Consider the following 24,182-nt stretch of genomic DNA (forward strand, 5'->3'; position numbering starts at 1 on the left):
TGAGCAGGCATTCCAGAAGCTTAATGAAGCTTTAGGAGGACCCCCTGTGTTAGCCAGTCCAGACGAGATTACAGCAAAGAATTTGTTGTGCAGGAGGATGCTTCGAACCATGGGGTGGGGGCTGTACATAGCCAGATTTCTTCAAAGGGGGAAAAGCACCCAGTAGTTTATCTCAGTCGTAGGCTCCAACCCAGGGTGGAATGCTATGCAACTGTAGAAAAGGAATGTCTAGCCATAGTGTTGGCACTGCAGAAACTTCAGCCTCATCTGTATAGAAGGAAATTCACTGTTATGACAGATCACACCCCCCTAACATGGTTAAACAGAGCCAGCCAACAAAATGCCAAGATGGAGCTTGGGGTTGCAAGCATATGATATGTCCGTGCACCACCGCAGTGGGATTAGCAATGTCAATGAAGATGGGCTCTCAAGACAGGGAATGGGATAAGGTATACTCAGATAGACCTAACTCCCTCAAGCAGCATTTCTCAAGGGTCACTTGAAAAACTAGCTTGAGTTCTCCAGGGTTGGAGATATGTGAAGATTGGGTGAAGATACATGAAGGCTGCCAGCCTAGCCAGATAGAATTTTGGAGATAATTCTTTCATCTGTAAATATTAATGTAAACCACAGGCTTATTGTCTTAAATAGTAAAAATAGTTTTACATGTGGAACTGGAAATAAATGTATCAACCAGTGCACTCCAATGACCAAGTAAAGCATGTTGTGACCCTTTGATGTTAAAATTCGGAGTCAGTAAGTCTAGAGTGAGGCATCCTGCCAATTTTTTTAAGGCCAGAGTTAATGGCCAGAATTTGCATGCATAAATATCCTTTATTGCTCTGGTTTTTGCCCAGAGGTGAAGAATGTAAATATAGTTTCTGTTAGCCTGGGAACCCTAGGGAAGTGTGAAGAATGATGTAATGTGAACCAGGAATGTGATTTTAAAAATAGAGAGAATCAGAGAGCATTAAGCATTTTTGTCTTGACCATCCAACTCATCAGCACTGTCTTGCTTTATATGTAAGTTTATCTTAGGCTTGTGTTTTCTCTTAGAAATAGCTAGAAACTAGAAAGATTAGACTAAGTGTTTTTCTGTGATGTCAGAAATGTACTACTGAATTATTTTAAGTATTTATCTTTGATTTCTGAACTCTTGACTAGCACTGTGTAATAAAAAGTATTGTCTTGTGATTTGACTGTTTGTTATTACATATTTTTAAACCCTTTCAACTGTGACTGTTTTGTAGGGATAATTTAAGCTCTTTAGAGTACTTGCATGCCTTTGGTAAAATTGTACAAAGTCACTCTAATAGCTTTAGCCCTGGGCTATACTACCAATTGGATAATAATACTGCACAGTAATAATTGGACATCCTTTTAAGGGGCTTTGAGTAGCTGATAAATATTAGTGGGTGGTGGCAGTGGTGCTACTATATAGTCTTGGAAAAAGGGGCACAGCTGGAGAACCTATGCCAGCCTTCCCCAGGAGTGTGTGTGTGTGTGTGTGTGTGTGTGTGTGTGTGTGTGTGTGTGTGTGTGTGTGTGTGTGTGTGTGTGTGTGTGTGTGTGAGCTACTTGGCCAGGAACATGAAGCACTGGTTGGACAGAGAGAGTGCTTGAGGTTTTAGCTTGCCCACTAGGCTGAGATCTGGACCCTATAGCTGTGTCAGTGGGGAGTCTTAATGGGAACCTGGAGAACAAGGGAGCGACCAGCCCAGGACTGACTGTGATCTCTGTGTGATCTTAAGGGAAATTGCACTTTACTACGTGTATTTGTTATCCTTTCCTCCTATATGAGACACCCCTCACTGGTGTTTGTGGTGAGGATTAAGGCTCCTTGATTGCTGGGCCAGGGCCTGGGCATCACAGCATGTTACCTACTTCTTTTGGAGATTCTGTATCAGTGAAAAAATCTCCAAAAAGTAAGATGAAGGTAAAATCTTTGTCTCCAAAGCCTTCATCATCTTCAGCGGCATCTAAATTTTCTAAAAAATGACATTTTAAGGATTCAACCTTAACCTCAGGCCTGAAGAAATCAAAAATGCCAGATCCAAAGTCTTTGGAGCTGATGAAGTCAAAGTTATATGATTCTACCTTACCAGATCCGACAGTTTCTAAATTGGATCCAAATGCTGCTGAACAGTCAAATATCGCTATATTACCAAGGACTCGGTACTTTCTTTCAGTGAACCCATTGCCCTCAAGAGCACCCACATCATTTTTTAAAGACCTAGATCCCCATCAGTTTTATCCACTCATTCTTCTAGGAGTCTTACAGAAAAAGATGTGGAGAGAGTGGCGAGGACGATTCTCTTTGCGCAGGGACAGAAAATTATTCCTTTGGCTCCTACCCCTCTGGGTCAGGAGAACCGCTTATCTATAACATCTGTAATCCAAATTCCTCCTCTGACTCTGTTTACTGTTTCGGAGTCCCTGGATTCTTGATGTCCGGATCCATCTGGCTCGGATCAGAGGATCATTTTGTGCTTGGATCCAAAATGTTCTCTGAGCGCTTCAATCCCATTGGATCCTGAAAGCTTTTGGAGCCAAAGTCTCTGTGTCGGATCCAAGGTGTTGCAGTCGACGCTGAAGTTTTTGGAGCCCTGTCTGGACCTTGGAGCCTCTGCACTGGACGGCCTTGGCTTCCTCCTCAGGGATTTTGCCATTGGAGTGGGAGAGTACCACGGTTGAACAGCTCACCTTTTCAGATCAGGGGACATCTCTCTCTCTTCAACACAATCTGTCTTTGAGATTGTGAAGAGAGTTTTTGCTACCTTGGTGGAACAGATGGATCCATCCTTCTCAGATCCTAAATTTGTAACCTTGATGTCCCAGCACTCAGAGCCTCACCAAGTCTTTCCACAGGGCAAGCCAGTACCAAGTCCCCAGGTTTCCACTCAAGGCATCTTGATTTCTTCATCTGATACCTCCCCAGAGTACTCCACTGAGGAGGTCCCTAAGAAGAAAACATGTAAGAGGAAGCACATAGACTCACTTGACGAGTTTGTCACAGAAGATATGAATTTCAATGAGGGCGAAGGGTCCCCATAGTGACCTTCTGAAGATGTTTCATTCAGAGACATCCTCGAAATCCTTAAGCAGAGAGGTGGCTGGACGCCCAGCAACTCTTTGTTTGAGGAGTCTGTATTCCTGGAGGCCTTTGTTACTGGACTGTCTACCTCCTGGGGTGACCCCATCTGCTGACAAGCTCATTGAGTTGTTTTCTAGGAGGGCATGGAAAGAACCTGACCATTGAGCCCATACTTCGGAGACCAGATAAGATTATGGCATCACCCACAGATAACCAGTTTTGGGGGAAAGGGGTACCCGTTGATGCCATGGTTGTAGTGGTGGCCACCAAAAAGGAACTTGCCGAGGTGACTTCCACTGTCCATCCCCACAACAGGGAGTCTGGGGTGCTGGACAGATTTGGGAAGTATGTCTTCACTTCAGCAAACTTTGCCTTAAGGTCTTTAAACTATTTTCACACTTTACTAGACTTCAGAGGGACTTGATTAAAGAGTTGTCAAATACCCCCTCAGGAGCTGTGTTTCTGAAGAAATTCAGGCATCTGTGACTTTCCAGATAGCTACCCTGCAATCCATATCCATTTCTTCCATGAGGTTGATTTCACATGTAGCAGAAGGAACCTCAAGGGCAGCAGGTTCAGGCATTTCCATTAGGAGACATGCCTGGATGTGCTTGTGTGAATTTGCGTAGCCCTTCAAGTCCTCATTTGTCAATGCCTTTTTGACGGCACTTCTTTGTTTGGCCCCAAGGTGAAGGACACACTGTCCAGGTGTTAAAAAGATGGGAAGACCTTGTCTGCCATGGGTGTACATTTTTTGACCCCTCTGAGATCCTTTTCGAGGAATCAGTGGCATGGATGAAAAATGTGGTTCAAGAGGTTTCAAGGTCCATTCCAAGACACAAGTGGAGGAGGCTTCCCCAGAGGCAGAGGAGGGAAATCTAACAGTCGACGATGTCCCCATGGCTGAGGTGGTCTGGAAAACCAGGGTTCCAGAGAATCTTTCTTCGACAAACCCTATCAGTGCTCCTGAAAGGAGGCCCGATTGCCCACCTCTGGAGGCAATTGGGGGTTGCTTGTCCTTACACTAGAGAGCCTGGCTAGAAATAAATGATACTTGGGTGCAGAGGATTGTTTCCAGAGGTTATATCATTCCCTTTTCCCTTCCTCCTCTAAAATCAAGGAAATTTCCTGATGTTCCACCCAGTCAGAGGGAACAAGCAGCTATTCATATACAAAATCTGCTAGAAAAAAGTGTCGTTCAAGAGGTCCCGCCAGACCAGTTGGAATCCAGGACTTACTCAAGATTCTTTTTAGTGCCAAAGAAAATAGGTGACTGGAGCACTCTGAACAAATCTGTTCAACGAACTAAGTTCCGGATGGTCACAGTTCAGTCTATTCTCCCTTTTCTGGGCAAGGACAATTAGATATGCTCAGTAGACCTTCAGGATGCGTACTTTCACATAAAAATGAACAGATGATCCAGAAGGTACTTATGCTTTCAGCTGGGAGCCAGTCATTACCAGTTCCGAGTTCTGCCCTTTGGACTTACCACAGCCCCCAGGGTGTTCACCAAGTGCATGGCGGTAGTAGCAGCTCACTTGAGACTGCAAGGATTCCTGGTGTTACCATATTTAGATGACTGGCTCATTTCCACTCCAACCAGGCATTAACAAACAAGGGCAAGAGATCAGGTTTTCCAGACTTGTTCGCTACTGGGTATAACCATAAACTACAAAAAGTCTCAGCTTCAACAAACTCAAAGTCTAGAGTTCATAGGAGCTATACTCAACACAAAATCATCCATAGCTTCTCTAATACCATTAAAAATTCAGAGCACAAGATCACAGGTCAGAAAGATAATCTGCAGTACCAAAATTTCAGCTCGACTTGCCCTGCAAGCTGTAGGTTCAGTGGCAGTGGCAATAACATTAGTACCTTTAGCCATATTTTACATGAGAATCCTTCAGTGGATGTTAGCCACACAGTTGTCCATACTTTACCAGCCCATGTCCTATCAGATACGTATAACTCAGATATGCAAGAGAGATTTGAAGTGGTGGATTTGATCAGACCAAGTTCTGCAAGGCCGTCTGTTCATTCCCCCGCAACCCAAGGCCATAGTGACCATGGATGCTTTCCAGCTGGGGTGGGGGGGATTTTCTGGGAAAAACTGTCCAAGGCACTTGGTCCCCCAAAGAGGCTAACCTGCATATTCATGTCCTATTGATGAGAGCAGTACTGTTAGCTTTGCAGGCTTTACAGGATGCTCTCTTTTTGGGGACGATTGCAATTCAAACAGACAACATGTCAGTAATTTGGTACATCAACAAACAAGGAGGAACCAGATCCTACCCCTTGTGTTGAGAAGCTGTCAGAGTGTGGCAATGAGACATCTAATCCAACCGCTTTCTCATAGCAACACACATTCCGTTAAAATCCAGTGTGAAAGCAGAAAAACTGAGCAAGTGCATTCTCCTATCTCACAAATGGTCCATCAACCAGAATGTTATGGAAATTATCTTCCAGCAGTAGGATCAGCCTTGCTGCAATCTTTTTGTGTCTCCTCTAAACAGCAAATGCAGGAGCTATTTTGCCCTAATCCCCCACAGGGGGAATCACCAAGGGATGCTGCACTTTAGGATTGCCCCCCCCCCCAGTCTCCTTTACGCTTATCCACCCATTCAGCTCATTCTGAAGTTCCTACATAACGCTGCAATGTGGAGAAACAAGGTTATCCTCATTGTACCTTACTGGCCTTGACAGATTTGATTTTCCTTGCTTTGGCCTCACTTGGTACACAAACCGTGGATTCTGAATCTTACTCCAGGACTTCTGTCTCATCCAATAGGCATGATTTATCCAGACATAAAAAAAACTCAGGGTGACTGCCTAGCTTCTCCAGTTCCATTAATAGCCAGACAACCTATCTTTTCTTCACCTGTCCATCAGATACTTTTATCTTCCATAAACATTCTACAAGGAAACTTTACTCCAGCAAATGGAAGAGGTTTGTTCACTGGGCCCAAAATAATCATATTGAACCCTTTTCATCTCCAATACTTAGTGTCCTGGAATTTCTTACACATCTTTTTCAAGGAGCTAGTAAGTCTACTGTTAAAGTTAAATTAGCATCAATATCAAACTTTCATATTGGTTTTGATGGATCTTCTGTAGTCTGTCATAAACTGAGCAAAACTTTCTTAAAAGGTATCCTTCTTTTAAGACCCCCTTTTAAAGATCCTACTCCTCCATGGGACTTACATTTGGTATTGCATTCTCTTACTCAGGCACCCTTTGAACCAGCAGCTGTGTGACCTTAAATACCTTTTTTGGAAAACAATTTTTCTGGTTGCTATAACTTCTGCCAGCAGAATTTCTGAAATTCAAACCTTGTACTCTGAACCAGCATACTTGATTTTCCACAAGAATAGAGTCACATTGCGAACTAGGTTCATAGGTTCATAGGTTGGTACTAGGCTATCAGCCCTAAGGCCTATACAAGCCTAGCCATAACAATTCCCTGGCTATTTCTTCCCACATTATTTACTTTCCTGGACCCCTGTCTAGCTGGGTGACTGACGTGATCCCTGGGGTGAATTTCCTTTCTCCCATCCAATCTTCAAGGTTCCTCTTGAAGAGGTCCAAAGAGACACTCTGCTTGACATGTATGGGCAATCTATTCCAGAGTCTGGGGAGTCTCTGGGTCAGGAACCTATCCCTCCAGCATGTTTTGTTTATTGTGATGACAAGGTTTAGATCCCTGGAGCGTGTAGCTCTGAGGGATTGGGATTTCTTTAAGTGTAGCATGTCCAACAGCTCTGGGTTTGACATGGCCTTGTATGTTAAGCAGAGATCGCCTCTGAGTAGACGATATGCGACAGAGTATAGCTGGAGTTTTTTAAGGCGGTCAGCGTAGGGCATCTGCTTTAGCCCTGTGATTCTTTTAGTGAGGTATTTCTGAGGCCTTTCCAGTTGTTACAGATGTCTTGAGAGGTACATACCAAATGGGGCGCTGTATTCTATAATGGGTCTAATGAGGGATGAGTGCAGTGGGACAATGACCTCCTTTTTTCTGGATGAAAAGCCCTTGTGATGAGGTGTGCCACATAGAAGGATTTCCTGACTGTTGTGGCGATGTGGTTATCGAAGGTGAGACCACTGTCCACCTGTGTCCCTAAGTCTCTTATCACACTTTCTGTGTTTAGTGTACTGCCACCTATATGGTAATTCATGGATACATGTTTTTTCCCAAAGGGGATAACAATACATTTCTTGGCATTGAGCTTGAGCCCATGGCTCTGGCACCAAGCATCTGTTTCTGTAAGGCCCTTTTGTAGAGTATCCACATCATTTGGGGATTCAATAATGGCTCCCAGTTTGCAGTCATCTGCAAACTTTGTTAGCCAGAGTCCCTTAGTGTTGACCTGTACTTCAGAGAAGTAGATGCCAAACAAGAGCGGCCCCAGGACTGAACCCTGCGGTACTCTACTTGTCACTTGTCTGGAGCTGGATTTGGAGTCGGCTACTTTTACAGTGTGGGTTCTATCAGTAAGCCATTTAGCAACCCATCGGGTGACATAGGGATTAATGCCCAACTTAGTAAGTTTATCTATGATTCCAGAGTGGGGGATGGTGTCAAAGGCCTTGGCAAGGTCTAGATAGGCTGTGTGGACCACCTTACCCTTGTCCATGGCTCTGGAGACTGATTCAAAGAAGTCAATCAGGTTCAGGAGACAAGATCGGCCCTTCACAAACCCAAACTGGGTGGGGTCCAGTGTTTGAAGGTTGCCAATGTCTTTGTTTATAAGTTCCATGATAATACGCTCCATGGCCTTGCAGATAAGGCTTGTCAGACTGATGGGACGGTAGTTTTCGGGATCCAAGGTGGATCCCCCCTTGTGGATTGGGATAACTGTAGCTCTGCGCCACTCAGTGGGCACGAAACCTGAGGTGAGGCTATGATTAAACATGACACTTAGGTGAGGTGCCAGTTCATATTGTAGTTCAGGTAGTACACAGCCCAGGATGTCATCTGGTCCCATGGATGCTGTATTCTTGACTTTAGAGAGCCTTCCTTTCTTCCCAAGGTGGTGTCAGAATCTAATATTAATCAGTCCATCAACGTACCAGTATTCTTTCCTAAATTTGCTAACAAAGTGAATACATATTGCATGTATTGGACAACCACAGACAATTACGTTTTTATTTGCATAGAACAAAAGAATTCAGAAAAAAATGACCAATTATTTGTTTCTTTCTCAGAATTAAAATTGGGAAAACCAGTTGCCAAAGTTACATTTTCTAGATGGCTTACTGATTGCATTTCATTTGTGTAGAGCAAATTGGGCATTTCTTTACCAAAACCATTAAGGGCCCATTCTACTAGATCCATGGCTACTTCCTCAGCATTTCAATCCAGAATATCCATGAATGACGTATGTGCAGCAGCAACTTGGGCTTCTCCCCATGCCTTTGTTACTCATTAGAAACTGGATCTAGTCTCCAGTGGTAGAGCATCATTTCACTCAATGATGCTTAGGAATATCCTTTCTTGAGTCTACCTGTGATTATAGGTAGCTGGGGACTTTGTCCCATTAACTGAGGATAGAATGAAAATTGGCAACATCAGATAAATAAGTTATGTACTAATGTGTTGTCTATTTTCATTCTTCCTCAACTCCCCTCCCACCAACCCACTTCCATGAAACTCCTAGAAGAATGAGTGGTTACAGGACACACGTCCTTTTTACTGAACACCAGCTATAACCTTCAACAAGTCTATATACAAATTTTTCTTTCTGCTATAAAACAAGATCTGAGGTAATTGGGGTTGGTGCATTGTGGATAAGGGAGAACATCGAGAGTTCTTGGTTGCCATGAGTTTTAGCAATGGCTGAACTGGATCCAAGGTATCCGATCTGAACTCATTATTTGAGGAAGAATGAAAATGGACAACACAGATGGAAAGTTACGGTGAGTACATAACTTCTTTTTAAGCACCCCATGCTTCAATTGTTAGGATCAGGTATCCTTCTAGGCAGCTAAATCTACCAGTACTGACCAGCAAATAACAGTGGCAGAATTAAAAACGTATTAGTTTTGGCCTGTTGTGTGTGCTAGTAATGTGTCTCTGACTTTCTGTAACATATGAGAATGTGTTACTGCCTTTCTGACTCTACTGAAAGCCAGCAAAATACTTAGCACTTTTTTTTTTTTTAGTACCTAGTACCACATTGGACAGATGAAACTCCTTGCACCACAAAGAATTATGATTGAGTCTCCAATCATAACTCATTATTATGTGTTCCCAACGTGGAGGGATGTTGAGATTCACCTCTCAAACTTTGTTCCCCAGGTGAATTTCTTGGCATCCATATCTTGAATACATGCTATGTGTTTATATGTTTATGTGTTTATATACTATGTGATTATGAGCAGGTCTCCAATCATAACCTGTTTATTATGTGTTTGTGACATGGATGCCAAGTAACTCACCTTGAGAGAGAAGGTAGTCTCAGAGTTCACTTTGAATTAAGTGATTAATCTCCTAGTTTTTTTATCCAGAGCCAAAAAACAAGGGAGAACAGATTCTGCATACCTTGGATGTGCACAGACAACATGTGTATTAACTTGACTGAACCAGCTTTTTATTTCCTATACTAAGAGAAAAAAAGCTCAACCTGTGTCTAAACAGACAGTTTCTAGATGGTTGCCCTGTGCTACTGTGTTTCATTACTCCCACCATGGCAAAACCATTCTAGGCAAGTTTAGAGCCCATTCTACCAGACCCTTAGCGTCTTCAGTGACATATTGGAAAAGGGTGGACTCTAGAAGTATTCTAGAGATAATTACTTTACCCTCCATCCATACATTTTCAACGCACAATAAAATGGATTCCTTTTCTAGGGGCTCTTGGAGCCTTATCCTTCCTCCTCGTAGGCTGAGTAAGCCTGAGTAATCTACCCACATGCTACTGCAGCACTGAGAAAGATGAACGTAATATAGTTGTGTAAGCTGCACTTACTCATAATAACAGATGTTCAGATTCTTCATTGCTGAAGTAGCCACATGCACCCACTATCCCCCTTGTATATGGTTGTTGTAGGTTACAACTTTTATTGTTGCGATTGTTGTTGTTTGTAGTGGTCAGTTTTTTATTGATTACATTACAATATATGTTGGTTATTTCAAGCTTAGTTCCCCTTTTTCTCTTTTGTGGCAAGAAAGAACTGAAGATTTTTTAGTCACTTTGGCTGTTTTTATACTTCCCTCCAAAAGGGATTAACATATAGACAGCCAGAATGACTGTGTGTGTGTGTGTGTGTGTGTGTGTTTGTGTGTGTGTGTGTGTGTGTGTGTGTGTGTGTGTGTGTGTGTATGCGTGTGTCTGGTTGGGAGGGTTAGAGCACTGGGAAGCAGGCAGGTAGCTGTATCCTTAACAGGATATAACCCATAGGCTACTGCAGCAGTGAGAATGATGAACATCTTGTGATTCCATATGTAATGTAAAAGCAAAATCTGTTAGGTGTATAAAATATAAATGTAATAATCATACTAGACTTGTTATTTTCTTTATTGAAATTCTTACTGTACATTTATAGCTAGCTGAGTATGTGTTCTCATTTAGAAACACTTCAGATGGAATTTCTATTTTATGTAGTGTTTTTAACACACATTCATTCATTCAGTTTTAGTTTGCATTTTAATGAATTATTTAATGTTTTTTAGTTCCCTGCATTTACTTCATGATGTTTTTAATTCAGTTTTACTTTTAATAGCATGAATATGTATGTATTAAGCAAACACTCATTGGTTGGAATTTTAATGATGTCATGTCTATGAAAGTTGAAATTGATGTACTTTTTCACTAGCCCACATCTGAAGAAGTATTTCTAAACGAAAACACAAACTTGATATGTTAATGTGCTGTATTTGAAACGTGTTATTTAGTGTCTAATAAAATTCGTGTCCTCGGTCCTCGCTTGTACTGTGGCTTTATGGTTTCATCGTGCTGGTATCTGTTTCAGGTTTAAAGGTTTATTTTGGTACCTTATTCCTTGTTTTTTGGATTACTAGCTGAGTATGTGTCTTTATATGTAAGTTTACATTATTATGCATGAGCAATCTGTTAGCTGTAACCCCAAATTGAACCTGAAAATGGTCAAGGAGGAGAAGTGGTCTTCTCCAGCTAACAAAAACAAATAACAAGCACTACTATTTACCACTTCTGTACCATTCTGTGTTGAATCAGTATTACCTTATACTTAACAGTAAATTAATCTAACCTAATGTTTAATAATAAATACATTTAAGTGCAGACTTTAAACATAACACATGTGCTATCATTTCAGCTGAGTACAATAAAACTGGAAGTAGTTTATAAGATGGAGTAATTGTTTAAAAGTATTTATCACAGATAAATGCTATTGTTTAAACAATAAGACTACTGTTATGGCTAAATGCAACTTATGGAATAATTATTAGTAGGAGTAAAGGAAGGGAGAGATATTGTAAAAAAATGTGTAAGTTGTTTCCTTGTATAAAAGACTTTTGGTACTGCTGATTTTACCCAAATTTGATATTGCCATGAGTTGAAAGCCTACTGAATAAATTTGTTTTATACAGTTTAAAAGATTATATATGCAATTCCATTGTTGGTTTCCCCATTAACAATTTAGATCTAAATTTGAGCACATGCTTATTATAAACAAAATACTATATCTAGCCTCCTGTAATACAGTTTTGTCAGGTAAGGAGTGTTGCTGCTAAAGTGGGGCATGTTTGTCAGTGTAGTTATTGTGGTCATTGAATATAAATGTCACTAAATGCTGACTACTTTAAATGTCAGAAGTATGCTACAAAACTATTTCCACAATTTGCTGTAAAAACAGTGGCACAATACTTTCTGCTACTTTATGAGTATAATATTCTGTATTATTATCACAGTCTCTCCTTATTTCTTGAGATTCCCCTCTGTTTCATTATGAAAGAAATGATGATAAAACAGGTGGAAGCTCAAGAAACAAGAAGAGACTGGGATTTTGGATGCAAATCCTTAAGGAGAACAACAATAACCATACAGAATATTATATTTGTAAAATATGAGAAAGTATTTTAAGAACTAAGCCAACACTGGGATGGGGAAAGGAGATTCTACCAATAAGGATGACTGCAGTTAGGGTTATGGGAGTAGGCAAGAGGTGGCTGGAATTTAATGGAGAAAGCTGGAAAATGAACCAAGGTATTGGGAGCAAATAATTAGACAAAGGTAAAGGAAAGGAAAGAGGCCAAGAATTCATTTGGATTGCAGGCTAGAGATTGCTTTCCCTATTAAGGATTGATATCAGAGAATAGGTAAAGAGAAAGAAATAGGGTGATCCTAAGCAAAAGACCAGCACTGGTAGAGTTTTTAGTAGAATCTAGAATAGAAGCTGCTGTTAAAAAGGGATTATTAGTAGGGCATATCAAATATTGCTTGATAACTGTAAGAATCAAGTGCAGGAGGTTAGAAAGTATTGGGAAGAGAGATTGGATAAGCAGTTCACAAAGGAACAATGGGGGGTATATGCATGGCTTCCAAATATGCAAAAAAGTCTGGAAGATTCAGGATCTTTGCTTGGAAGTGTTTGCATAGGTATTTTTATAATCCAAGCAAACTCCAAAGAATTTTTCCTCAGGTAGTAGATTGCGAATGTTGGAGGTGTGATGAGGAAGAAATAGGTAATTGGGAACATGCTTTTTAAGGAGTGTAATGAGTTGGCAGACTTTAGAAATTTCCTGCAGACTACTTTATTTGAAATACTTGGTGAGCAAACTAAGGACATTAATTATTTTTTGAGCTGTGGTACGGAATCAGAATTGCTGAGACATAGTAAAAGCTTTCTGAATTCAATTCTGGTGGCTGCCAAAAAAGCAATTACTAGAAAATGGAAATCAAAATCAAAACCAACTGTACAAGAAGCAGTGAATATAGTAACACAGACAAAACTACTGGAGAGGGGATCTTTAGAAAAAGGTAGGAGCAAATTACATAGAAAAACTAGGAATTTTGGGAATAATATGTGCAGAATAATGTTTTGCTGGAGGAATGAGGTTTAATTAAAGATAGGAATTGAATTAGCTTTGTAATGTTTGACTGACAATGACTGGATAGATTATAAATTATATATAATGTTTGCAACTGAAAATATGTTGATATGGTTTATTTTCATGTATATAAATGTACAATTGCCTATGTCATAAGTAATAATTTAATAAAGATGTTTCTTGTTTAAAAAACAGTGGCACAAGTCTGAAGTCATATTATTTCCATACTGGAAATTTGGTTAGCTGAAAGTTTTTTTTTTTTTTTTTCTTGTTAGGTAAGGAAAGTCTTTCCGATCGCTTAGGAATTACTGTGTCACAGGCTGGCCAATTCATAGAGAGCTTTCTGCAAAAGTACCAGAAGGTCCGTGATTTTACACAAGAAACAATTCAGCAATGCCACAAGCAAGGTAACATCTCTGTAATACAAAAGTATTTAGATACTATTGGTATTTTTCTGCATTATAAACTGCCCATTCATTTCTGAGTGTCATCCTTACTTTAACAAAGTAAAATAGATAAGCAAGTCAATAAATTGCTGCTGTACAACTTAAACTATTATTATCAGATTGTAGTCTAGTGGTGGGAAGATGCATTTTCAATCAGTCTAAGGAAATTAAGCCAAAAGATAAGATAAATCTTAAATTTATATTAAAACGTGACCAAGCTTGCCTGTTTTAAACCAGCTAATAGGTTTGCTAGATGAACAAATCATTACGTTTTGTGCTCAAATGTGAAAACAAATGACTGGATGCTGGAAAGTAATCAGTGTGTTAAGTCCTACTATGTGAAACTTCAGATCTTGAAGGTTTTCTTCATCCCCTTCTGCCTGCCAGAGATGTTCTCACCCTGGCCATTCAGTGGCATTGGTCTTGCTCTAGTAGGTTATAAAAGGAAGAGTTAGTGGATGCCATCTATATTTCTTTTGGTGTTCTAAACAATTAGTTGTTCTAACATGATTTCACTCTGTGTAGTTCATCAATTATAGACTACATTTTTTTCCTGATACGACAAATGTGTATTATTTGTGTGATTACCTCTCATCCCTTAGTTTCTGTAGTGGCTACCTCTTGCCAGTCTTTTAACTGTGATATACTTGATGTATCTTATGTAGTTATTTGTTTGTACTGCCTAGCCAGGCTAGTCCCACTTGACAAAACCCTTTTATAGGTAAAGCACATGGATAAAAGCTCTACCAAAATTAATTTTGTAGGTTATTTTTTTATGAATTTCAGCAGCTTATTTGCTATGAGCTCACATTGATATTTTTACTTACTATATATGTATTAGGGTTATTTTTGAAAGAAGCTATTGATGAACTTCTGATTATAAGAGGAGGCTAATTCAGTCATTCTAGACGGGACTATATAATATATCTGTCAGGTTTTATTGTACTGTTTATGTTTATTATAAGGTGTGCAAGTCTGGTGTTAGCTTCCCCAGTGGTGCATTTCTGGCACAGATGTTCAGACATACAGCAGTACTTTTTATTTTAAATACCAGGTAGAGGTCACCTGTAAGTAACCTATAAAAAACAGAACAGAATGAAATGTCCTAAAGTCTTTCTGAATAGTTTGAATTTTCAAAACCTACGATTTTTCTCGTAAAGAATCCTCATATGTTTTCAAGTTGATGCAAATGGCTTGTTCAAAGGCTACAGATTGCAACATTTCATTCACTATAATGGATAAGAACATTGATAAATAAAGTGATGCAAAGATCTTTGTCTAGTTAATAACCTTGCCCTGTAGAATTAGATGTGTTACAGAATACAATTCTCTGATTTTTAAATTTCTGTCTATCATTGTCCATAGAGCTTTAATGATGGTGTATTTATTACAATGTGACCTGCAGTATGCAGAAGAATACAACTGAGCTTGCTATACATGTGTCCAAAGCAGAAAAGACAATGGTCTAGAGTAGTATTTTGCCATCATAGGTTCACAGGTGTGTACTAGACTAATAGCCCTGGAGCCTTTACAAGCTTAGCCCATAGGATTACCTTGGCATCGTGCCACCCAACCGTAGTTCCTAGTGCTTCTATTGAGTAGAGCCACTGGAGTAATCCCCGGGGTGAATTTTCTATTTCCCATCCACTCATCAAGATTTCTCTTGAAGAGGGCCAGTGAGGTGCTCTGCTTGACATGTATGGGAAGTCTATTCCATAGCATGGGCAGTCTCTGGGTTATGAACCTGTCCCTCCAGCATGTTCTGATTGTGGTAATGAGGTTGAGGTCTCTGGAGCATGTGCTCTGGAGGGATTGGGATTTTTTTAGATGTAGCATTTCTAACAGAGCTCATTCAGACATGGCTTTGTAAGTCAAGCAGAGATCACCTCTAAGTAGGTGATATGAGACAGAGAATAGTTGGAGTTTTTTGAGTCTGTCCATATAGGACAAGTGTTTATGGCCTAGGATCCTCTTTATGAGGTACTTTTGTGGCCTCTCCAGATGTTGCAGGTGTCTAGTGAGGTACATGCCAAATGGGGCATTGTATTCAATGATTGGCCTAATGAGGGAAGAGTAGAGAGAGGCAATGATCTCTTTCTTCCTGGATGCAAAACCCTTAGTAATGAGATGTGCCACACAGAAGGACTTTCTGACCACAGTGGCAACGTGGTGGTCAAAAGAAAGGTTGCTGTCAACCTGTATTCCCAGATCTCTTATAACACCTTCTGTGTTCAGTGGACAACCATCAATGTGGTAATCCAAGGGAACCGGGTTTTTCCCAAAGGGGATGAAGACACATTTTTTGGCACTGAGCTTAAGGCCATGGTTCTGACATCAGTCATTGGTCTCATTGAGGCCTTTCTGTATGATGTCAACATCACTTGAGGAGTTAATAATAGCTCCCAACTTCCAATCATCTGCGAACTTTGTCAGCCAGAGTCCCTTTGTGTTGGCTTCGACTTCAGAGAAGCAGATACCAAACAGGAGAGGACCCAGGACCGAACCCTGTGAGACTCCACTCATGACTGGTCGGCAGTCTGACTTGTCAGCTACTTTCACACTGTGGGTTCTATCTGTGAGCCAGTTTGCAACCCACCTAGTGATATAAGGGTTGATGCCTAGCTTAGAAAGTTTTTCTGTGATTCCTGAGTGGGGAATGGTATCAAAGGCCTTGGCCAGATCAAGGTAGGCTGTATGAACCATCTTACCTTCATCCACAGCTCTGGTGACTGACTCAAAGAAGTTGACGAAGTTGAGCAGGCATGATCTACCCTTCACAAAACCAAACTGTGTAGGATCCAGAGTTTAGAGATTCTCTATATCCTTGTTTATTAGGTTCATGATGATGCGTTCCATAACTTTGCATGTCACTCAGAATGATGCTGAGATTCAAAGACAGGATTATTGGCTTTAATAATTGGCTATCTAGCCGATATCATTCTAGGGGTTCCAGTATGTTTCGGCTTGGGATGAGATGGCTGACAAGGCTTCCTGTATTGCCAAGAATGGTTAACATCTTTTTTACAGAGGCTTTCATATTCTGGCTTTCTTCTCAGTGCCTTTTTAGGCAAACTCCATCTGCTGGGCAATGCAACATAGTAAATTCAGAAGTGGAACAGATTAAAGTGGTTGTATGCAATGCTAGGAGTCTTAATAAAGTAATGCCTAATCTTGAGGCTCTCCTGCAACTTTTAACACATTCATATATGTGTAGTTACAGAGGCATGGTTTCAGATAGGTTTAATGCCTATTTACAGAGGGAATGCTTTCATTGTTTTGAAACCATGCCTCTTGGTTCCTAGGTTTAATGCCATTCATGTCTTCAGACCTACTGTTGGGGGGGGGGTGTCATTGTTGGTGAAGGATATCATCACCTCACAACAGGTTCCACAAAACACCAGATTTGAACTTCCAGTTGTCCAACTCACCCTAAACAAGATTAATTACCACTTCTTATCTAGTTATAGAGCATCCTGTATATCCTTTTGTAAACATAGTAGCTATCTTAATACCTTACCGAAAATCACCATTAAAAGCAATAACTTTTTACCAGGGGATTTCAAATATCCCTCAGTAAACTTACTGACTTACACTGCCAGTGATAGGCATTCCCAGCACTTCTTTGAAATTATAAATGTTATCTCCCTTGTACAGGTAATTAGCCATTCTACAAGGGACCCCAATACCTTGATCTTGTCCTCACAAATGTGGCCAGTTCTTGCATACCTTTTATTTTATTTTTTTTTTATTTAACATTTGTTGACCGGGAATGTCCAACTAGGTTCCACAGAGCCTGTTTTCAGTGGAGGCCCGGGGAGAAATGCTCCAGATGCATGTCTTTGGAATGTGGGAGGAAACCGGAGTACCCGGAGGAAACCCACGCGAACACAGGGAGAACATGCAAACTCCACACAGAAGGCACCCCAGCCGAGAATCGAACCGGAGAACCTCTTGCTGTGAGGCGACAACGTTAACCGCTGCACCACTGTGCCGCCCATATGTATAATCATCCCTTTGTTAAATCAGACCATAAATCACTGACTTGTTCCTTTAAAAATAGCAGTAGTTCCACTGCAAATACCTCTGTATTTTTTGGGATTTCTCAGAAGCAAACATTGAGTTACATGATGACTTAAATAAATTCTGCTGTAATCCTCCTCAGTTATTCCATTACTAAAGTCACTGCTTATGCCTGTGCCTGTAACTTCTCCTACATAAATTGTTGCATTGATAAAGCAGTCCCTAGCCACAGAAAATGTATTGAGAACTTTTAAAAACAAACTCTTATGGTAGAATATCCATTTAAATAAATTGCATAACAAGAGAAATAAATTACTTAATGCTTATAAGGAGTTTATTTCTACCTAACTTAAGGGCACACTTAAGCAAACTAGTAAAGAATTTAAGGAAGCCATTACGAAGCTTAAAGCTGTGTATAAAGTTTAAATAGCCACTAAACCAAAACTAATTTCAAATCTTTATCTATGTCTAGACTTTAAGAACTAACACATAACAATGCTCAAGATAGTTGCACAATGATCACCAGGTTGATTACAGCTCTTTCAGTATGAAAATTGAGATTGAGAGAAAGAAGCCTGTAAAGGCTATCAGTTTGTGTAGAATTCTATTGCTGGCAAGTAATTATACTCCTTGGTACCAGCAAATAAGACACTTGGAAAAAGTAAGAGCAAATCATCCAGAAAAAGAGTAGAAGAAAGAAATTTAGCTGGGAAAAAACTTGCAGTTGTTCAGCAAAAACAGTTCAAGTTTCAGCTTTGGTACAGAAGATGGATTCCAGTAATTTAGAGGGAAACTAAATCAAATGTACTCAGAGGTATTTAGCATAAGTAAAATACTGAAGGAATTTATTGGCCTGAATGTACCTCTAAATGTGTAAAAAGAAATTAGTCATGGGCATTTAGAAGCCATGTAGCTGGAACACTGTATGCCCTTAAGGGGTGATTTACAAGGTTTGGTGGCTGGTGTAATTGTTAAGGTGTTTACCTTACAGTCACAGGGTACAGGATTTAAATTCTCACCTTTGAATGGGAAATTGGCTAGGCCTAAAATGATCTGCAAGGGCAGCTCGCTTAGTACTTACCTATGAAGTTTTGTGTGTGTGTGTGTGTGTGTGTGTGTGTGTGTGTGTGTGTGTGTGTGTGTGTGTGTGTGTGTGTGTGTGTGTGTGTGTGTGTGTGTGTGTGTGTGTGTGTGTATATATATATATTTATTTATTTATTGCACATGTTTGCCGAGAAAGTTTGACTGGGCATAAAACCTTTTTCTGTGAAGGCCAGGGAAGAAAAACATCACAAAAACATTATAGTATAATCATAGAATACAGTACAGTACACTACAATAAAGTTATGATAAATAGGTTAACAGTATAAGATAATCACTGAGAAAGAATGCAAGAAGTACAAATTGCTAGGGATTATGGAATTGCAGTGCATAACAGATGATGAATGGTTATATGCTCCTGATCTAGGTAAGTGATTATTAGCTATGGATAACACATGTGCAGAACTAATTTTGTGTAAGGTGTTGCTTCAATTCAGCTTTAAATGATTTTTGGTTTGCAATTTGTTTCAAGGACATTTGTGAGAGAGTTCTATTTTTTAAAGCTACAGTTAGAATACAAAGTGTCCCCTGCATAGTTTCTGGATTTAGTAGTGGTAAGTAACAGCTTTGCACCAGATTGTAGGGTTTTATTTGGAGAAAAGGGTAAATGACAGCTTTAAGAAATGGACATCATTGTGTTTTTTGAAGTAGTTTATGGATTATCAGTAGTTGTACATGTGTAAGTATATGGGAGAGCTGGAACCAGTTTCATTTTTTTTAGTTGCAAGCAGTGGTGGGTACTGTGGGAAAGATTTGTGTCGAATTTGTTTATTTTACTATAGCACTCATGAAGTTTAAGCATCACAGTGAGCATTAATTTTGTCAGAACTGGAGAGGCATATAAAAAGGTTGGAAGTAGACAGGTTGTAGCTATGCCTTTCCGAGCTACATCAGTGAGGAAAAGTTTAGCTCTATAAAGGCTGGCTAATTTTTGATATATCTTTTTTATTATTTGTAGTATGCACTTGGTCAGATTTACTGGATGATCAGCTACATTTTTGGATGCAGAGCTGGCTAATGAGGAAACAAGAAAGTTTAGCCAACAAGGACTGAGTCAGCAAGCAGAAGGGGACCTCTGCTTCTCATTGTACTGCCAGTAACAAAGCCTATACAAAGACTTTCCCAGTAATATCTTCTCTATTGTTCCAAAGGAAAATGAAAAAATCCAAGGAGCTGTATAGAAGACCATAGAGTACCTTGGATTTGAACCAGAGACTGGTGTTAGTAGAGGGGGAGATGAAGAAGACTAGCAACATTGTGAATTTAGTGGATAAATGGGAAACTATAAAGCATTAATCAAACTAGCTATATGAATATGCATGTGAAATGTGGCTTTGCAAGAAAAAGAAGTGGCTGAAGAAAAACTGGAATTTTGTTGACTGTGTTAAACTTTCAGGCGGACTGTAAAACATACCTCCACTTTATGTCATTAATGTTTAAAAGGACACGGAAGGGAATGAAGAATTAGCTGAAAGTAAAACAGTTGTGTTCTTATTAATATTTGTATAAAACTTTATTATGTAAATGTTATACTATATTGTAAAGTAATCTTGTATAGTGTGCAGTCAGGGGTATTTTAAATGTGAGGTGGGGTGTCTTTTCAGTAACTGCTGTATATGTTACAGATATGAAAGCAAGAAAGTACTTTTTCTTAGTTGTAAGGTATCCAGAATTTACATTGTAACCAAATAAAATAATTGCACAGAAGCAAGTTGAAGTTAATATAATATTGTGCTCTTGGGCTGCAGGGGGTGGAGGATGTAACAGTGCATCAACCGCTAGATAATAATTTCCCCGTTTTTTTTATAAATGCAGATATTCAGAATAATGTTCATAGTTTAAGCTATAGACAAGTTTCTTGTAAGTAACTTGGCTTGGAAAATAAGATAAAATGATGAAAGGCACAGAAAATGGTGGTACTGTCTTGTATTTCAAAGTCACTAACTATTTCTCCATTATCAAAGACTTTCAATTGGAGACAAGAAATCTACAGGTGCAAGTAATTAAACATGTAAGAACTGAGCAGCATATTCTGAGTTAAACTTAAATTATTTCATGGATCTGCAAAATCCCTAGTTTTTGTTACTATCTGCTTTTACTTAGAGGTGAGAAGTCTGTAGATGCAAATAATTAATAATTAGGTATTTGAACCCTGGCTGATGAGTGAAGTGTATAAGGTACAGTGTAATTAACATTGAAAGGTATGTTGGAAAACAATTTGGTAAAAAATAAATGAAATTTGAAACTGAAAAGTGAATAAGTTATTGTAAAAAATCAGAGTCATGTTCCACTAGGTTGCTGATAATTGTAGTTTATTTCATAATAATATAGTGAGTCACAAAATGTAATAGCAGTATATATAAATGTTACAGCAGTATACTCAGACTGGTATATAGCAGGTTAATATGTCAAACAATTGAAGGTATGAAAGTATCTGCACAAGTCTTGAACCAAAACTTAACTGAGAGCTGTATTCTCAAGCACACACATTATCTTACTTCTTGTTCAGTAATTTTCCTCTAGTAGCTGTATCCACCTCTTCAGTCTTAATTCCCAAGTCTTGTACCATCCAAACAATATGTATTTCATATCACACAACCACAAAAACTAAAATAAAGATGCAGGATAATGAAGTGAAAATTAATCACTGGTGTTTTTCTACTTATCCATTACAGAGACAGGAATTTAATGAATGAGTAGTGGAAATTATTCAAGAGTTATTAAGAAAGATAGACATTTCTTCAAAATGGACACCTAGTGAGTGGGATGAAATGAAATGGAGTGTAAAATCATGATAGGAATAAGAGAGAAAGAGGTATGGGAAAAGTAATGGGAATTATTTAGAGGGGTTGACGAAAGTTAAAGTATTGCTGAATAAGGGGAGTCTCACAGAACAAGAAGAGGAGTAACTGCAAATTGCTAAAGGGAAAATAAGGGGATATTTGGATAATGTGCATAAGTTTAGAAAGGTTGCTGTTAAGCAACAATTTTGATAACAGTTCTAAAGCACAAAATGTTTTAGCATAATGACTTAGGCAAGAGAAAGTAGAAAGGATTGTTGCCATACTTAGGGATCTTAAAACAAGAAAATAAACAGTGATCCTATAAATGTACTAGAGGTATTCCTGAATTTTTATGAAAATGTGTATAAAGCACAAGAATATGGAAAATAAGAAAAGGTACGTGATGAAATATTTATGGAAGATTTAATCATGCCAGGGTTAGAGTCAGATGGGGCTCAACAATTAATAGCTAATGATGAAATAATAACAGCTATGACTAGTCACTCAGCAGGGAAATCTCCAGGCACAGATAGGATTTCTGTGGATGACTGGAAGTTGGGAGAGAAGAAAGTGACAAAGATCTGGAAGATTGTGTTTAACAATATTGTAAAAGAGGGGGAGATAAGAACTGAGCAGCATATTCTGAGTGAAACTTAAATTATTTCATGGATCTGCAAAATCACTAGTTTTTGTTACTATCTGCTTTTACTTAGAGGTGAGAAGTCTGTAGATGCAAATAATTAATCATTAGGTATTTGAACCCTGACTGATGAGTGAAGTGTATAAGGTACAGTGTAATTAACATCGGAAGGTATGTTCTTCATCTGTAAATATGTTGTATGTAATTGCTATGTAAATTGTTAATCGCTATGTAATCCAACTACTGTCTGTTTATTTTAACTGTGGAGCTTTTCTCCCCGGGCCTCCACTGAAAATGGACCTACGTCCAGTCGGACACTCCCGGTCAACAAATATAAATAAATAAATAAATAAATAAATATTGGAAGAAATCTGTGGTGCCTGTATTACCCAAAGTGGGCAAAGACCCTTCAGACCTAGCTTCATATAGATCCCTTTCAATTTTAAGGCATGATTTTGTGTTTATGTCTATACAAGCTATGAGAATGGCAAAGGTGTTGCCAAAATTGATAGATATGGATCAATATGTTTTTGTGGAGGGAAGGCAAACATCTGACAATATTAATATAACAATGATGATACAGAGGAAAGTAGAGTGTAAGAAAATGCCATTATTGTTTGTGTGTCTCGATGCAGGTAATCCATTTGGTAGAATTAGTTGGGATTTCATGAGTAAGACAACGGCAGTATTTGCATTCCCTGGTAGAATAATAGTGTTAATTAGGAGGATAGGTAAAGGTTCGGAGGCAACACTTACAGTAAGAGGGTTCCTCTTTGACAAGCTGTGTTTGAGCTGAAGAAAAAGATAGGAAATGAGGCAGGGGTGTCCTCTTTCCCCTTTATTTGCTTTATATTTAAAGCTTTTATCAAAGAAAATAAGGGACACAAATTCAAGGATATAACCTGATATGGTAATCAAAAAAGTTAGTTTTATTCTCAGATGGTATTATTTTGTATTTAATAAATCTAGAAAAGAATACTTCCATATTGAGGAATATTTTTAGATAGTTTCAAGTCTTTTCATGATATAAAATCGTCATCATCATCATCATCATCAACCCCCTTTTTCCCATTTTCTACATGTGGTCGGGGTGTCGTATTAACTTTTGTTATCTCTCTATTCAGTGTCATTCTCCTACCTTTTTTAACACTTGTCCCTGACTGTGGCTGGTCGTCTCTTATACAATCTTTCCACCTCTTTGCTGGACACCCTCATTTCCTCTTGCCTTCTTCCTGTCTGTCCCAAATCTTCTTCACAAGATTGTCCTCTGCTTTTCTGCATGTCCTCTCTTTGACCTTGTCTACAATTGGAGCTACTTTGACTTCTGCTGTTGTCCTCATTTCTTCATCTGTCCCTTAGTGTGCATCCTACCACCAGTTTTAGGCACTTCATCTCCACCACCCCTAGCCTCCTCAACTGCCCTGCCTTTACTGCACAGGTTTCTGTACTGTATAGTAGTATGGGTCACACCACTGTTTTGTACACCTTACTTTTCTGCTTCTTTGGTATTCTTCTGTAATACACTACACATTTCACTCTGTACCAGTTGACTGCAGCCCTTCTGATTCCAGCTTTGACCTCCTCATTCAAACTTTTCTTCTCCTCAACCAACCCTTCCAGATATTTGAAGCTGTTAACCTGTTCCAGTATTTTCCCTTCTATCTCAATTCTCAGTTTCTTCTGATCTATACCAAGCAATTGCAGCCCCCCAAACATCTCCAACGCCCAAGTGAGAACTGCTCTCTCCAAAGCAAAAAACACAGCATCCATGGGACCTGATGGTGTCCCCGGCTGTGTGCTCCACAAACTCAACGAGGAATTAAACCCACAGCTAGGACAGCTGTTTAATCATAATCTTACCTCTGGATACGTACCCAGGGAGTGGCGCACTGCAACTGTGGTCCCACTTCACAAAGGCGGTGCCTCCACCGACCCTGGAAATTACCGGCCCATTAGCTTGACAAGCCTTATCTGCAAAGCCATGGAGAGGATCATAATGGACCTCATAAATAAAGACATAGGGAATTTGCAGACTTTGGATCCATCCCAGTTTGGCTTTGTCAAAGGCAGAT

At 39.4% G+C, this 24,182-nt stretch overlaps 1 protein-coding gene across 3 annotated transcripts in view; it reads left to right on the top strand.

Moving 5' to 3' along the window:
- Nucleotides 1–24,182, top strand: part of LOC122794469 (DNA polymerase nu-like) — a 1,147,210-nt gene that overhangs the window by 463,984 nt on the left and 659,044 nt on the right. For all 3 annotated transcript variants that reach the window (XM_044062886.1, XM_044062887.1, XM_044062889.1), the window contains one exon: nt 13,396–13,527. In XM_044062886.1, coding sequence (XP_043918821.1) covers nt 13,396–13,527 — 132 coding nt within the window. The remainder of the gene's footprint in view (nt 1–13,395; nt 13,528–24,182) is intronic.

The sequence above is a fragment of the Protopterus annectens genome, chromosome 2.part1 (genome assembly GCF_019279795.1).
Source record: "Protopterus annectens isolate FY-2018-M chromosome 2.part1, PAN1.0, whole genome shotgun sequence".
Classification (NCBI taxonomy): domain Eukaryota; kingdom Metazoa; phylum Chordata; order Ceratodontiformes; family Protopteridae; genus Protopterus; species Protopterus annectens.